Source organism: Peromyscus maniculatus, chromosome 22 (genome assembly GCF_049852395.1).
Source record: "Peromyscus maniculatus bairdii isolate BWxNUB_F1_BW_parent chromosome 22, HU_Pman_BW_mat_3.1, whole genome shotgun sequence".
Taxonomy (NCBI): domain Eukaryota; kingdom Metazoa; phylum Chordata; class Mammalia; order Rodentia; family Cricetidae; genus Peromyscus; species Peromyscus maniculatus.
The window spans coordinates 48850752-48867065 of NC_134873.1; the positions used below are offsets into that span (position 1 = coordinate 48850752).

Sequence of the window (16314 nt, forward strand, 5' to 3'; positions counted from 1 at the left end):
AGAGGATACCTAACGTCGGCCCCTGAGCTTCTCTGTGCAGCCAGGCGAATGTTAGTTCCCAGTTAGGAAACAGAGGCCCAAAGCAGTGGTTTTCAATCCAGTTGTGTTATTAGGAGCACCAAGAGGCTTTTGCACTTCTAACATGACTAATCCATTTGTTTTTAAGGTAGAATCTTTTGTTGTTGTTGTTTTTCAACACGGGGTTTCTCTGTGTAGTTTTGCACCTTTCCTGGAACTCACTGTGTAGCCCAGGCTGGCCTGGAACTCACAGAGATCCGCCTGGCTCTGCCTCCCGAGTAAGGTAGAATCTTTTTAAGGTCCCTAAATGATCCTATTACAAACAGGGATGAGAGCAATTACCCTACCGGTTTTCCCTAAGTGTCTCACTATGATCTCCAATATTGTAGATACCAAGTCCGCAAATGTGTTTATTCCCTAATTCACAGCACTTTCTTCATTAGTAAGCCACAGAGAATAGTCTTCAAGACCAGAAGCAGTATCTTGGTGTCTTAGTCAGGGTTACTATTGCTGCGATGAAACACCATGACCAAAAGCAACTCCAAGAGGAAAGAGTTTATTTGGCTCAGGCTTCATCATCACTGCTCATCACAGAAGTCAGGACAGGGACTCCAGCAGGGCAGGATCCTGGGTCCGGAGCTGGCGTAGAGGCCATGGAGGAGTGCCGCTTACAGCTTGCTCTCCATAGTTAGTTCGTGGTTTTTTTCTTTCTTTCTGACCCAAGTTTCCCCTCCCCTCTCTTCCCATTCCTTCCCCCCAGCTTGTACAATCCTTCCTCCCTCTCCTCAACACAACTCCATGGGCTCAGCCCAGTGCTTGGTTGTGGATCTCTGCATCTGTTTCCATCAGTTACTGGACGAAGGTTCTTTGATAACTAGGGGACCCAAGCAAGAGCTTGGCTACACTTGCCATGACAGGCTCCACTAAAAACCAGCTAAAAGGTAGGCCTGAGCTTTGGTTTACTGGCAGGCAGCACCTGGATCCAGGAAAAACCATAAACTGACACCACCCCGGGAGGAATAGCATCTAAGGGAAGTACCTGACATTCCAAACATTAAGTAAGATCGCCAGATGTCCCAGTCCAACATACACCTAATCCCCTTTTGCCAAGACACCCCTAGACAAATGTCAGCCCATCTAGGGTCCTGAACCCTAGAAATCCCCTCATCCCCAACCTCCACTATGATAAAAACCCTACCCCGCACTCTCTGTTCTCACCCCTTCGTTGGACAGTCTGAGACCAAGCTCGAGCTTGAAATAAAGGCTCTTTGCTTTTACATACGGATTTGGATCTGGTCTCTGTGGTGGTCTTTTGGGAGTCCTGAGATCTGAGTATAACAATGACAATTGGGATAGTTAGTTACCAGTCTGAGTACAGGAGATGGCCAGTTCACAGCCTGCTTTCTTATAGAACCCGGAACCACCGGCCCTGGGATGGCACCACCCACAATGGACGGGGCCCTCCCACATCAGTCACTCACTAAGAAAATGGCCTACAGGCTTGCCTGCAGCCAGATCTTGAGGTATTTTCTCAGTGGAGGCTCCCTTCTCTCTTATGACCCTAGCTTGTGTCAAATTGACATAAAAATGACGAGGACATAGGAAAACTGGCCGTGGCAACTCCACCAATAAACAGTCCTCTACATTTTCACAGGTATTTGTTTTAAAAATCTGGAAAGTTACAGAGAAATGTCTAAACTGAGGGTTGACAATTACTTTATTAAATCATAATGAGTAAACATTTGAGGCTTTAATGATCCAGCTCTGCAGACACGATAATGACCTCGTGTAAATGTATAATTTTTTTTTAAAGTCACAGACAGTTGGTAAATGAAGCAGTGAGTATATTCCAATAAGTCTTTAAGGATTTTACAATTTGAATTTCACTTAATTTGTCACAGATTTGGGACTTCTGAGTGTTCAACCACTTCAAACTGTTAAACTTTCTACAAAATGGAACCAGGTCAAAATTGGCTCCTTTTTTTTTCACAATTTACTGGATGTGTGGATGCGAATGCCGTGGTGCACTTGGGGAGATGAGGAGACAAGTGGAGGGGATTGGTTCTCTCCTCCCAGCACTTGGATTCTGGGGGACTGAACTGCGGTCGCCCAGTGTAGCGGCGAGTACCTTACTGTGGAGCCTTCTCGGCGGCTGGGAAAACTGCTCACCCGCACCAATCCTATTAGCTACTTTCCTCAGCACACCAAACAGCCGACAGAGCAACTCAAAGGCGGAAGGCCTGACTCTGGTTTAGTGTGAGGGTACAGTCCTTCACACGGGGGAAGGACATGGCGACTGGTCACATTCTGCCTAAAGACAGGACACAGATTAATGCTCGGGCTTCATTTACTTTTCCTTTGTATTCAGCCTGGGCCCCAACCCATAGAATGGTTGCCCAGTCAATGTGAGTCTTCTCAACTCAAACCCGTTCTAGAAAGTCCCTCAGATATGCCAGGTCTGTCACCCATAGCGTCCTGGGATCAAACTCGGGTTGTCAATCCTTCGTGCAAGCCATCTCTACACAAGGAGCCATATTGCTGGCCTCATAGGCCATGATTGGCCACTGGTGATCAATACAATCTTCTGCTCCTCCTCCCTCCCTGGACTGTGGGAGAATGCAAGCAAGTCCTAACTCTGTAATTATTTATTTGTCTTGTGGGTGACCAACATCCATCCTGAAGCTTATCCAGGGGTCTCCAGCCATAAGTCAATTTATCATGCATTAAAAGGATACAGAACAAAGCCGGGCGGTGGTGGCACACGCCTTTAATCCCAGCACTCGGGAGGCAGAGCCAGGCTGATCTCTGTGAGTTCGAGGCCAGCCTGGTCTCCAAAGCGAATCCCAGGAAAGGCGCAAAGCTACACAGAGAAACCCTGTCTTGAAAAACCAAAAAAAAAAAAAAAAAAAAAAGGATACAGAACAAAAACATCATTTCAGAGATTTTAAGGAGTTTGGAAAGGTTTTAGATTTAGATTTGTGCCGAGATGTGGAAGGAAACTGTTTCAGAATGACAGTGATCCAAATCAAACTATAAACATTAGAGTAGACGTATCTTAGTTAATGGTGCTCTGGGACTATGCTGACGTCCTCCCCACACAGGATGAGCCAACTGACCATTTACCTTTCTCTCAGCTGTATTATTCCTGAAGACTGATTGATTGATACAGGGTCTCACTGTGTAGCCCTGGCTGGCCTGGAATTTTCTATGTAGATCAAGCTGGCCTTGAACTCAGAGACCTACCTGCTTTTGCCTCCCAAGTGCTAGGATGTGCAGATTTTATTTTTTTAATGTCTTGAAACCTTACTGTTGTCTAGAATGGATTTCTTTTCTTTCTTTCTTTTTTTTTTTTAATATTTATTATGTACAGTGTTCTCTCTGCATGTCTGCCTGCATGCCTGAAGAGGGCACCAGATCTCTCCAGCCCCCTAGGACAGATTTCTTAAAAGATAGGTTATTGGGGCAGGAGAGATGGCTCAGAGGTTAAGAGCACTGGCTGCCCTTCCAGAGGTCCTGAGTTCAATTCTCAGCACCCACATGGTGGCTCACAACCATCTGTAATGATAAGATCTGGTGCCTCTTTGTGGCCTGCAGGCACATGTGCAGACAGAACACTGCATACGTAATAAATACATAATAAATCTTTTTTTTTTTAAAGATACCTTGTTAACAGAGTCCTTGAATAGTACTTGACCCAGACACTTTTAAACCTTAGTTATTGTGAAGCACAACCAAGGGCCTCCTGCGGGATATGAGGCAGCTGACAGTCATGACACGGAGCTCTTAGGCTGGCCACTTAACCAGGCTCTCGCCTGGCTCACCAGCTCTGTAGACTTCCTGCACATACCTTTTGCATGACAATTTCCCAGACCCTTTCTGAGCAGTGCTTTCAAGACCAGAATTCAGGGCTGGTCCAGACGAGAATCTTTTGTGTGGGGGTGTTTTGTCTGCGTGTATGTATGTGTCCTATGTGCACGTGGTGCCCACAGAGACCATCAGATCCCCTGAGACTGGAGTTACAGATGGTTATGAGGTACTGTGTGAGTGCTGGGAGTCAATCCTGGGCCCTCCGAAGAGCACTGTTCTCAATTGCTGAGCCATCTCTCCCAGCACCCCGGAGGAGAAGCATCTTGTGCTAGAGTTACAAAATAGAGACAAAGTCAGTCTCATAGGCACCTAAAACAAAACAAATGCTTTTAATTGATACAGTGATTAAGTTTCAATTTCATATGCTTAGCTTCTAAATATTAATTAGAATCCAAGTAATTAAATTTATGCATTTAACCATTAACATTTTCACTCAGGTATCTAAGTGTTAATCAGTATATACACAATGAAATAAAATATAAGCAGTGAACACTGGGGAGGCAGAGGCAGGCAGATCTCTGAGTTCCAGGCCAGCCTGGTCTACAGAGTGAGTTCCAGGACAGCCAGGGCTACACAGAGAAACCCTGTCTTGAAAAACAACAACAACAAAATATAACACATATATGTATATGTACACACACACACACACACACACACACACACACACACACACACACCAAAATGCTGCCTGTTGTCACAATGTGTCTTGTGGTGACTTACATGCAAATAAACTGATAATACTTAACATAAGAGTCCCACTGACAAAGTTCAATTATATTGAAACTAAGCTAATTAAAGCACTTTGTTAAATGTATGAAAATGTCCTAAGCCTATTATTTTGTATAACTAAAATGTGATAATTTAAAAGAAAAAAAAAACTACATTGTGATACCAGTTTAAGACAAAATTTGTAAAAAATCTTAAGTTTGAAAGCCCACCAGAGTCAATATGGAGACTCAGGCATGCCTACACATTGCCAACAGGAAATAACATCCACCAAAAATAACAATGTACACATATCCTTTGACCCAGAAACTGGAGATTATTTTGGATATACATGCTCATCCAAGCAAAGCTGGGTAACTACATTCACTTAAACATATAACAATAGTAATTAGAAATAATAATTGAAAATTCATCAGTAGGGAACCAGATTCCCATTACGACTCTCCTCAAAAAACCTCTAGGAATGCCAGGTGTGGTGCACAAACCTTTAATCCCAGCACAGGAGGCAGAGGCAGGCGGATCTCTGAATTTGAGGCCAGCCTAGACTACACAGTGAGTTTCAGGACAGGGCTGTGTAGGGAGACAAACAAACAAACAACATAAAAACCAATTCCATTTAAAAAAAAAAATTGGCCACCACAGCCAGGCTTGGTGGTACACACCTTTAATCCCAGCAGAGGCAGGTGGATCAATCTAAATTTAAGGCCAGCCTGGTCTACTAACAAATTCCAGGCCAGTGAGGGTTACATTGTGAGACTTGTTTCAATCACAAACAAAAAAGGGGTGCTGGAGAGATGGCTTACTGGTTAAGAGCACAGTTTACTCTTACTGCGGACACCCACATTGTGGCTTACAAACATCTGCAACTCCAGTTCACCAATGCCGTCTTCTGACCTCGCTATGGGCATTAGGCACACATGGTACATACATACATACATGCAGACAAACATTCATACACATTAGAAAAAAAAAAGGCTAAAGCCCCTTAATATATCTTTCACCAAAGAAAATGTTGAAGCCACAAGATGCTCCACAGCACATGCTGGTCAGAGAAATGAAAGCTCTAACCAGCTACCACGACACATACTGGCCGAAATCCAGAACCCTGACAAAGAATGAGCAGCAACAGCAGCAACTATGACCGTTTACTGCTGGGGATGTCTCTTGAAAGGCTGGCAGTTTCTTCTAACATATTGAGCGCTGTAGTTAAGATCTAGGAAGGGAGCATGTCTACTTGTCTTCTCTTGACTGAAAATTGTCTTCCTCTACTGGGGAAAGGCATCCTCTGACAGAGCACGCAGCTTTGAAAGAGACATACAGGGTGAGGAGGAAGAGGTCATCCATTCAGCCAGATGAGATCAGCCATATTAACGCTGGAGTTCAACTGGGTGACATTTCACCTTCACATCCCAAAGTAAACACAATCATGCTCCTTGCTATTTACCCAAGGGGGTTAAATGTCTACACAAAGACACCACTTTCATGGTGGAGTAGCTTTATTCTCAATTACCTAAACTAGGAAGTAACAAGACCTCCTCCAGCAGGCACATGGGACTGGTGGAATATCCAACTCAGCACTAAGAAGGAATGAGCTATCAAGCCACAAAAAAAATAGGGAGGTTAGCCGGGTGGTGGCGCACACCTTTTATTATTCCAGGGAGGCAGCATCAGGCAGGTCTCTGTGAGTTCGAGGCCAGCCTGGTCTACAGATCGAGATCCAGGACAGGCACCAAAACAACACAGAGAAACCCTGTCTCGAAAAAACCAAACAATGGGGACATTAAAGGTAAAAATGCCTGATACTAGGTTACAAGGAGAAAAAATATTGCTAGGATTTGGTGCATCTGCAGTCCCAGCTACTCAAGTCGTAAGCAGCAAGCAGCTGGGTCAGTGGAGCCCAGTTTGCAACTTAACAGAGGGTTCAAAACCACAGAATTAACATGTTCCTTATCTCCTACCAGAATAAAGTACTAATTTCTGAACCCAGAGAGATGGGAGTAATAGCAGTTTTGTAGTGGAGACCAATTTCCTTCAATAATTTCATTACAGTAAACTGACCAAGTATAAAAACCTCCCATTTGCTGAGTTAAGGTAAATGCTGAGTTAAGGTTCAACCTGCCTACTGCTGCTTCTTTCCTCCATTTTAGAATTAAAAGCTCTTGCCAGGCCTGGTGGCCCCAAATCTTTAAACCCAGCACGCAGGAGGCAGAGCCAGGCTGATCTGAGTTCGAGGCCAGCCTGGTCTAGAGAGTAAGATCAAGGATAGGTACCAAAACTACATGGAGAAACCCTGTCTCGAGAAGAAAAAAATAAAATAAAAATTCCAGGACAGCCAAGGCTGTTACAGGGAAACTGTTTCCAAAAACCAATAAATAAAAAAATTGAAAGCTTTGAAGCCAACCAAGAATGGCTTGTAATCCCAGCACTCAGTGTGTTCAAAGTCAGCCTGTTACAAAAGAGTTGAGAACAGTTGAGATTATAAGACTGTCTCAAAAAAGTAAAATGGGGAAAAGCAGTGAGTGAGAGTTCCAGGTCCGCCTGGGCTACACCGTGAGACTGATGGGTATGGTGGCACACACCTTTAATTCTGGTACTCAGGCAGGTGGGTCTAAATCAGCCTGGGTTACACAATGAAGACTATCTCAAGCCCTCTCAACCCAATACAGACTAGAGTGAGATCCTACCCTCAAAACAGTTCTAGTCATTAGCCAGCCATTTTATCTTTGGATTTTCCCATCTTCACCCTCCTAATACTCCACAGCCAAGTCTGATATTTAACTTAATCAACTGTGCCAACTGCCAATTTGATACTTTTTGGGCCTTCTCAACTCGAAAAATCAAAGGGGCTCATTGTTGCTCAGAGGACTCAGGTTGGGTTCCCAGCATTATCAGGTGGCTCACAATCACCTGTTAGGTTTCAAGGAATCCAGTAAGATTGTCTTCTCCAAGCATCTATACTCTATCTTAAAAAATTAATCTTTAAGGAAAAGAAAAACTTAGTCACTTGATAGTCTGTTCAAAGCCTGATGGGGGAGCTCTGTGCATCCCTTATTCTATATCCAACGATAAGGTCTCAGGCTGAACCAGGTAGTAGTGACACACCCTTAACCCTAGCAGTCAGGAGACAGAGGCCAGCCTGGTAGGCAGACTTCCAGACAGTCAGAGCTACACAGAAAAAAAACCTGTCTTGGTGTTGGTGGTGTGGTGTGTATGCGGGGGAGGGGAGTTTCAGGTAGTCCAGGTTAGACTCCATCTCAAGATCAGCCTCAGCCTCCAGAACGCCAATACACATGTATCCTATGACGACCTTGGGGCTCCTGATCTTGGCTCCATTATTCCCCAAAGGCTAAAATTATAGTCACCACAAATTTTCAAAACAGGGCCTGAGCTACTAAACTATGGTCAGTGCTAACCTGAAAAGTCAATGAAGTAGGATCAGCACTTTTCTTGTCTGTCTAGTAGTGGTGGTTACAACCTAAAAATTAAATAAAATTAACTGCACTGAGCAGCAGATTGGAACAAGATTGGCCTACATAACCAATGCTCTTGTAAAGGCGGCAGAACTGTTTCCTGGCATAGACTTTTATCCCATCCCATGCCATCCCATCCCTGCAGGCTATCATACCTAGAATGCTACTCGTTTATCTTAAAAGCTACAGGGTTGATTGGAACTTTTGGCTCAGATACCATTCGTCCAAAAACCGAGTATCAGGATTATTTGTTCAATCTCTGCAGATTTATTGAACAAACTTAATTTTCATCGAATACAGAATTAAAGCTAACCCAGTGCAACAGATAAGTCTGCCCGTTACACATATAGCTTCATACCAACCATGTATTCAACCAACCAAATTCTAACAAAGAACCCAAAGGACTTCCAACACACTAGTGACCACTCAACCAAATCAATTTGAGGAAGACCAGCATTCAAGTCGCAACACCATCAGACAACTTTGTTGAAAAAGCCTAAAATGGACAAGTACAGAATCCTGTGCTACTTGTTCTTACACCAAGGCTAAGAAATACAGTAAAAAGTTTGTTCAAAAACTCAAAACGACTGTTCTGTTACTGCCCTTGGGTTTAGTATACTTCAAAGTTTTGAGTAAGAATCTACTGGCTATACCATTCTAAGGTCTACCAGAAACTATTAACAAAACAAAACAAAAAAAGAACAAAAGCTACATGAAATGCTGCTAAATATGTAAGGTTTACAAAACTGCTTCGTCTCATTAACATTTTTTTTTCTTAACATCTCTTTATACCAGCTTGGCAAAATAGAACAATGTTTGTTGTCAGGAACTGCAAAATCTAGCTCAGGTATTACCAGGTTTTTGCACAGGATAAGGCAATCCATTCAAAGGAACAGAGAGTATTGGGGCTTAATAATTTTGCAAAGCTGGTTTACAGGGTTTTGTTCCAAATTCAGACAATTCTTCAAACATGCATTTTTGGTATTAAATTGGCTGTTTGAAAGAGAAAAAAAAAAGTACATTGAGCAGAAATCACCTCAACTTAATAGTCTGAAAACACACAGCTACTAAAATCTCAGCCTCTAGAGATCAGTTTCTTTCTACTTGACATTTACGATAAATTCCTGTCATGCACCCATTTATAGGCTAAATCAGTGGTCCCTCTATAGCTTGACATTTTGAGATTGTTAGTTTGACTTCTAGTTAACACCAATTCTCAGTAAGGGATCTGCCATGATGCATTCACGCTATTAACAGGACTCAAAATCATTTAACCCAAAGGTATAAGGGTAAAATGGAATTTTCAAAGTCCTTTAAGATCTTGGCCAGTGTCATGTACAGAACAGTTAATGATGTTTCATACTTAACCATCATTAAACTTTGAGTATAAGCCAATACACATAATAACAATTGTCTTGATACCTGATGTTACCAAATTGTAAAGTATTAATATTGAACACAAATCAAAAATCTAGTTAGAAACATTTTATTTAAATGTGCCAAATAAAAACCCACATTTTCAGACCATAAGATGTTAATACATTCAACAAAAACAATATTTAACTGCTGTGAATTATACAGAGCAATAACCCAGATCCATTTGGATTAGATGGTTGATGATCCTTCCCAGGTTACATTTTACAGACATAACAAATCCCTTATAATAATGTAAACAAAATAACTTTTCCCTAAAGGGTGAACTTGAGAACTTCAGTCCATTCTTTCAGGACTTGCACTTCTTCGTGGACTTCCTGATGGGGAACGACTAAAAAGAAAATGAAGTTTGGAACCAATTAGTGTAACGAAGCTTCCTCTTGTGTACAAGTCAGCGATTCAGTATGTCAATACACTTATAGGGATCAAATTCCTATGGCCAAAGCCCTAACACAAATTGATACATTTCCTTTTACCTTGCTTGGTATAATTCTTAAAGATCCTTATTTTAATTTCCTGTGTGGGTTCTGTGCACACAAATGTAAGTGCCTGGAGAGGCCAGAGGTATGAGATCTCCACCTGACATGGGTGTCAGGAATTGTGTCTAGAGGTGTTCTGGAAACAACAGTAGGTGCTCTCAACCACTGGGCCATCTCTCCAGTCCCAGTATTAGGCTTTTAACAACAGTCAACAGAGCCAGGTGGATCTCTGTGAGTTCGAGGCCAGCCTGGTCTACAGAGCGAGATCCAGGACAGGCACCAAGAACACCACAGAGAAACCCTGTCTCAAAAAAACCAAAAGAACCAGTCAAAACTGCAAAGTTATATTAAATAGGACAACTATTTGAAGTTTAAGGGGTGGGTCATTAAGGGATATCAGACAGGAATGATTTAGTTGCAAGATTTCAATTTGCAACTATTTAGGATTTGTTTTTCATTATGTGGACACTTCCTTTTTAGCTATTATACACACAGGAGAAAAAAAAAACACGTTTCTTAAGCATAACAATTCTTACAACTAAGGACAAAAGACTAAACACCTTAAATTTCTCCAATATTTATGGTTATTTCCAACTAAAGTTAACTAATGCAAGATAAAAAGCCATTACTGAAAGTGTTAATAATACCCAGTCTATACAGCACCAATTCTTCAAAGAGTTCAAAGACCACTAAGTTAAGTTCTCCCAAGAGGCCACAATTTTGATAAGATTTGGCAACAAAACATTTTGCTTACCTTCTCTTAGGAGATGGAGATCTGGATTTTGATCGGCTGTCAAAACATGAAAAATTCTAGTAAGAAAAGGCACTAATGAATCTTTTCTCTATAGTCCTACTACAAAACAAACCCTAAAATTATCTTAACATTAAAATGTCATATTGCAGCTAAAATTTCAGTGTCTATGACATTTCCTTTAAAAAGGAAATCTTAAAATGGTCTACATTTTCACAAAATGAGTGAACTGCTGTATTATTACAGTTCTTTTTACATTAAGATACAAAGTACATTCCTCAGACTGCTATGCACCTACAATTTTTAAGGCCTCTTAACCTCCAAAGTCATGTGAAATCACATAATATTAACTTCTCCATGAATTCAGCCAAATAATAGGCCATGTATAAATGAAGTTCTCATTTGGGTTACAATAAGGTAGTTATTTCTACCTAACATTCAGGCTTTGGGCTAACACCCAATTTTTAATAATTTACAACACTTTGAACTCTTTGGATATTGGTGCTATATAATTAAGAGCACTAAATCAGATTGTTTACCCTACCTGCTTCTTGGTCGTGAAATAGACCTAGATCTTGATCTGGATCTTGAACGGGATCTTAATAAAAAGAAAAGAGAACACAATTATACAAGCATTCTTCTAGAAGGGAGCACCTTTCCAGGCAGTATAGACAGGGATAGGGGAGCTAAGACAACTGCCGCATGACTTGACACCTTACACCCACCCTATGCAGTACAAAAGATCAAACGGACATTTCAAATACAAAGAGAACCACTATTCAAACACCTGCTTCTGTCATACACAATCGGGCACTACACCTGTGCAATAGTCCCATTTTCATACACTAATAACCAAAATTACATACACAGGGTTCCATCTGAGAAAATTGCTGACTTTTTATTGTTACCACCGTTGAAGGTCCTGAATTTGTCAAACCAAGTTAGGTTGACTATATTTTTTAAAAACCTTGAGATCATATAATTAAACTGCAATGATTTTCTGAAATTGGTAACTCAATTATTGTACCTAAAGGTTTTGATATTCAACAGCAGTAAAGGCCAGTGACTTTTATATACAACTGCCTCTGCATCTGTAGTACAAATTCCTTATTTATGAAATGTATCCAAATGTAAGGTTTTCTGTTATCCAGCTGGTGTGGCGGCATACAATTTTAATCACAGCACTCAAGAGGCAGCAGACAGATCCAGCCTCAAATGTACTCATTCCAAAAATGTTTTAAATTTTACACTTCATTTACTGACTGTATGTTTGTGTACGTGAATGCCATTAACCTTCCAGAATTCAGAAAGCAACTTGTGGGAACTGTTTCTCTCCTCCCCCAATGCAGGGGTGGGTGGGGTGGGGTGTGGGGATGTTGTTCTAGGTTCAAGATGGCAACCTCTATAGCCTACCATTTTCCTTTTTTTAAAAAAATAGTATATTATTTATTTAACTATGTGCATTGGCATCAGAGCCCCTGGAACTGGAGTTACAGACAGATGTGAGCTGCCATGTTGGTGCTGGGAATTGAACCCAGGTCCTCTGGAAGAGCGACCAGTGCTCTTAACTGTTCCAGCCCTGCCAAATATTATCTTTTAGCCAGTTAGCATCAGGCCTACCCAAATTATTCATTGGAACTACTTATTTACTTTTTTATTCTGTTCTGAGGTGGGGTGTGAACCTCATTATGCTCCCCTTCTGTCTTCAAATCCCCAGTGCTAGGACTACAATAGTGCATTACCACATTTAGTAAATAAAATAACCTTTACATCTCAAACATTCCGAAGTATCTCGTTTAATTAAGATACTTCACTGTGTCATTAAGACATGACAAGCCACCATGACAAGTAAGCAGGAAAAATGTGTTACATACTGGAAATACCTCGATCCTTTTATGGAACCAGACCTAGATCTTCTGAGTGAAGCTGATCTTGATCTACGAAGAGACACAGACCTTGATCTTCGAGGAGATGCTGATCTTGACCTAAAAATTAAAAGAAATTCTAAGCCCATCTCTTCCTTTTGTTTTACTTGCTAAAACTTGAATTTTAGCTGTGTGGTGTTGGCACATAATTGTAATCCCAGTAATTGAGAGGCAAAGGCGGGTGGATCTCTGTAAGTTCGAGGCCAGCCTGGTCTACAGAACAGTTCCAAGACAGAGCTCTTAAGAGAAACCCTGTCTCAAAAACCCAAAACAAACCCTTGAATTTTACAAGATTTCTCACCTCCTTCCCCGGCTCCTGCTGCGTGAGCGTGAGTATCGCCTTCCCCTGGATCGGGAATGTGATCTAGATCTTGACCTATTTTTCAAGTTAGAAAATTACAAAATATTAGACCATAACTCGGTTTTAGTGTTTGTTTACCTCTGCTGAAATCAAATCTCAAACTATTTAAAATTTAGTATCTCATTTGGAAAAGCTCTGGGCCTATAATTTTTTTTTTTTACTACCTAAAAAAAGATTTGTTAAAAGCTGAATTACAACTTAGAATTACAAAATATAAAGCACCATAATGTGTATTTAAAATAAACCTTGCAAGTTTGCAGGTCGACCCTCTTTGGCCCATGGTCTAGTAGTAGGTCTAGTAGATCTAGACGATCTAGAAGTATCTATAGCCGATCGCTGCATCTAGATGTTTTCTTCAATCTAACGACGATCAAACTGACAGCCAAAAGAGCCAGGTGAGGCTTGATTGACGCAAGAAGATTTTTCTAGTTGGGAATGTGGTCAATCTGGTGTTCCTCTTTCTAAAGCGGAGGGGGCCCCAATTGTAAGCCAAATTTACTGTTACGGCGATCACCGACTCAAATTTTCTGCCCTTTAAAGAATAAGGTGAAGCTAGGTGTAGATGACTCGAGGGGATCTGGCCTCTTATGCTGATCACCTCAAGGTCTAGGAGGATCTTAATTGTCGGATTTGCAAGGCGCCTCAGCATGATATCATAAGGCTCGTGACATTCTGAATCAAGGCGACTGACTCAAACGAAGAAACCTGAAAGGTTTTGACCAGGTTGATTATTAATATATTAACATTTTTAATTAAACAAAAAAATTGTAAAATACACCTGTACAATTAACATTCAAGTTTATAGAAAAACACTAGTTTCTGCCTTGCTAATAAAAAAATTACTTTGATTAACTAGAATACCAACCATTCCTTTATTAATTAAATACCTGCTTCTCCTTCGCCGGCTATAGCGATGACAGTCATAAGCATAATGTCCCTTTTCACCACACTCATAGCATCTATCATTAGGATCAAAGGGACGTCGGGCAGGTGGCCTATCAAAACGAGATCTCCGAGGCATGCCTGTCGATAATTCAACCCTCACTCGAGAACCACAAATCACCCTACAAAAGAATGAGAAAACACTAAAGTTAAAACATTCATCTGATTCTTCTAAATTCAAAAGAACCGTCAACAAACTACACTTTCCTCCTTACAAGCTTTGTCTTTGTTTGCAAAGCTCTTCCAATTGCACTTTTGGTCTTGAATCTTAAAATTATCAGGCACCTGTAATGCCAGCACTAGAGGCTGGCTCCAACCACTACCTGAGCTTTATGGTGAGCTCCAGGCCAGCACAGGTTGGAGAGACAGCCAAAATACAAAGCCCCCTCCACCGAGAAATCTAAGATTAGCACCAGGATTATGATCTAGCCCACAGGAATATTTTAATGAAGTTCTAGAACAACCCACTTACTTCCCATCCAATCCTCGAACTGCATCTTCTGCATCTCTAGGATCTTCAAATTCCACAAAGGCAAATCCTGGAGGATTTCTGGCGATCCACACAGTTCTTAAGGGCCCATAGTAACTGAATGCCCTTTCTAACTCTCCTTTGCCAGCACCAGTTCCCAGGTTACCGACATATACCTTGGTTTCTGTTTAAAAAATGCAAACAGAACAAACGTTGTTCCAAGTGTATCTTACGTTTGATTCATTTCCTTACAACAGACTATCCTTAAAGCTGTGCAAGGTACAATGTTTTTGTTTCGGGGGTGTTCAAGGAGACCGAGCCAGGAAGCGATCTACTACGGAGCCACACTCCCAAATATTTATCTCTCCGTCGCTCAAGTGACTTGCAGGCCTCCAGCCTCCCTGAGGCAGTTGGGACTTTTTAAAAAGGCATGCGCCACCAAGCCCTGGCTCCTTTTATTTGGAGCTCCCCACCAACGGTTCAATGGTAGCCTTAATAACCCCGTGAAATGATGAAAGCCCGACTCGTGACCGAGTTCTGGCGTTCTTCAAGGGTGGAAACCTTGGTGGAAACGCTGCAAAAAGGAGCGTGGTGGGGAAGAGGCGTGGGGTGGGCCCCGCCTCCCACCCCCCACCCCTCGGTCCCGGCACAGCCCCGGGGCGAGCTCGAGCGCGCGGGCTCCCGTGGCCCGGCCCGGGGAGAAGGGGGGGGGGGAGGGAGAGGTCTCCCCCTTAGCAGGGCCGGCCCCGGGGTCCCTTGTCCTACCCCAGCAGGCGCAGGCTCACCCCAACCCCCAGAGCCCAGAAGCCACGCTTGGAAAGGCTTAAAAAAAAAAAAAAAAAAGGCGGAAAAAGAAGAAAAAAAAAAAAGCAGCCATCGCCGGTCGCAACAACCATCTTTCCCCCCCTCCCGCTCCATTCCTCCACTCAACCCGTTGCTGGGGCGACGCCGCGCCGCCCGCCCGCCCGTTTCGCCCTGGCCTCCAAATCCTCCAAGCCGGGCTCTCGACGCCCAGCTGCTGCTTCTCCCCCCACTCCCCGGCTCCAGTGGCGGGAAAAGCGCTGAGGAAATGCGCCACCACGCTCGTCCAATGTGCTCAAAATGGCAGCCGCGGCCGCCGAGGGCGGGGGGTGAGGGGGGAAGGAGGCGGCGGCGGCGGCGGCGGGCGGGCAAGCGAGCGGGCGGCCGTGCCGAGAAGGGCAGCCCCGCAGCGGCCAACGCGTCCCACCAGCTGCCCGCCTGGGGCCCCCGCCGCTGGGGCCCGCACGGCCCCCCAGCGCCCGAGGCCTCCGGCGCACACACATGGCCGCTTCCCGCTCTCCGCTCTCCTCCACCCCGCCCCCGCGGCCTCCGGCTCCGGCCGGCGTGCGCCCGAGCCGCCATTACGCACGCGGGATGTAACCGTCTCCAACCGCCGCCGCCGCTGCGGCCCACAGCCCCGTCCTAACCTCCGGAGACCGGGGGGCTTAGGGGGTCCCCCCCCCAGCCGCTCACCTCCTCCATACCGCCCGTAACGTGACATGATGGCCGGCCCCGCGTCCTCGGCTCACACACGCAGACCCACACACACACACGCGCACACGCAGAGCCCCGAGTAGCGCGGAAGCGGCCGCACGACCTTCCCCGGCGACACTCCCGGCGGCACTAACGAGGAAGAGGCCGGAGCCGCGCTTATATAGGCGGCGGGCGGGGGATTCTTTTTTTTTTTTTCCCCTGGCGCATGCGTCGTGCCAACGTTCTGCGCGGCACAAAGGAGCTGGGCGGACACAGCCCGGAGGCGGAGCGGAGCAGAGCGGAGCGGGGAGGGGAGGGGGCGGACGGGACTGAGAGGCCGAACTCGAGTCGCACGGGCGGAGGGATACGTTTCCATGG

The 16314-nt window shown here is 43.9% G+C and overlaps 1 protein-coding gene across 8 annotated transcripts; it reads right to left on the minus strand.

Moving 5' to 3' along the window:
- Nucleotides 1-9551: 9551 nt before the first annotated feature.
- On the minus strand, nucleotides 9552-16075 carry Srsf7 (serine and arginine rich splicing factor 7). 8 transcript variants are annotated; one of them, XM_006988349.4, is made up of 8 exons: nucleotides 15937-16075; nucleotides 14446-14626; nucleotides 13919-14095; nucleotides 12972-13046; nucleotides 12629-12730; nucleotides 11290-11343; nucleotides 10749-10784; nucleotides 9552-9846 (listed from the first exon to the last, which is right to left on the minus strand). In XM_006988349.4, the coding sequence occupies exons 1-8, from the start codon at nucleotides 15962-15964 to the stop codon at nucleotides 9792-9794; spliced, it is 708 nt and encodes a 235-aa protein (XP_006988411.1). In that variant the 5' UTR covers nucleotides 15965-16075; the 3' UTR covers nucleotides 9552-9791. The 8 variants fall into 8 exon arrangements, with proteins under 8 accessions (XP_006988411.1, XP_006988410.1, XP_042123271.1 ...); XM_006988348.4 differs by having other exon boundaries at nucleotides 12620-12730; XM_042267337.2 differs by lacking the exon at nucleotides 15937-16075 and adding an exon at nucleotides 15374-15761.
- Between the last annotated feature and the right edge of the window lie 239 nt (nucleotides 16076-16314).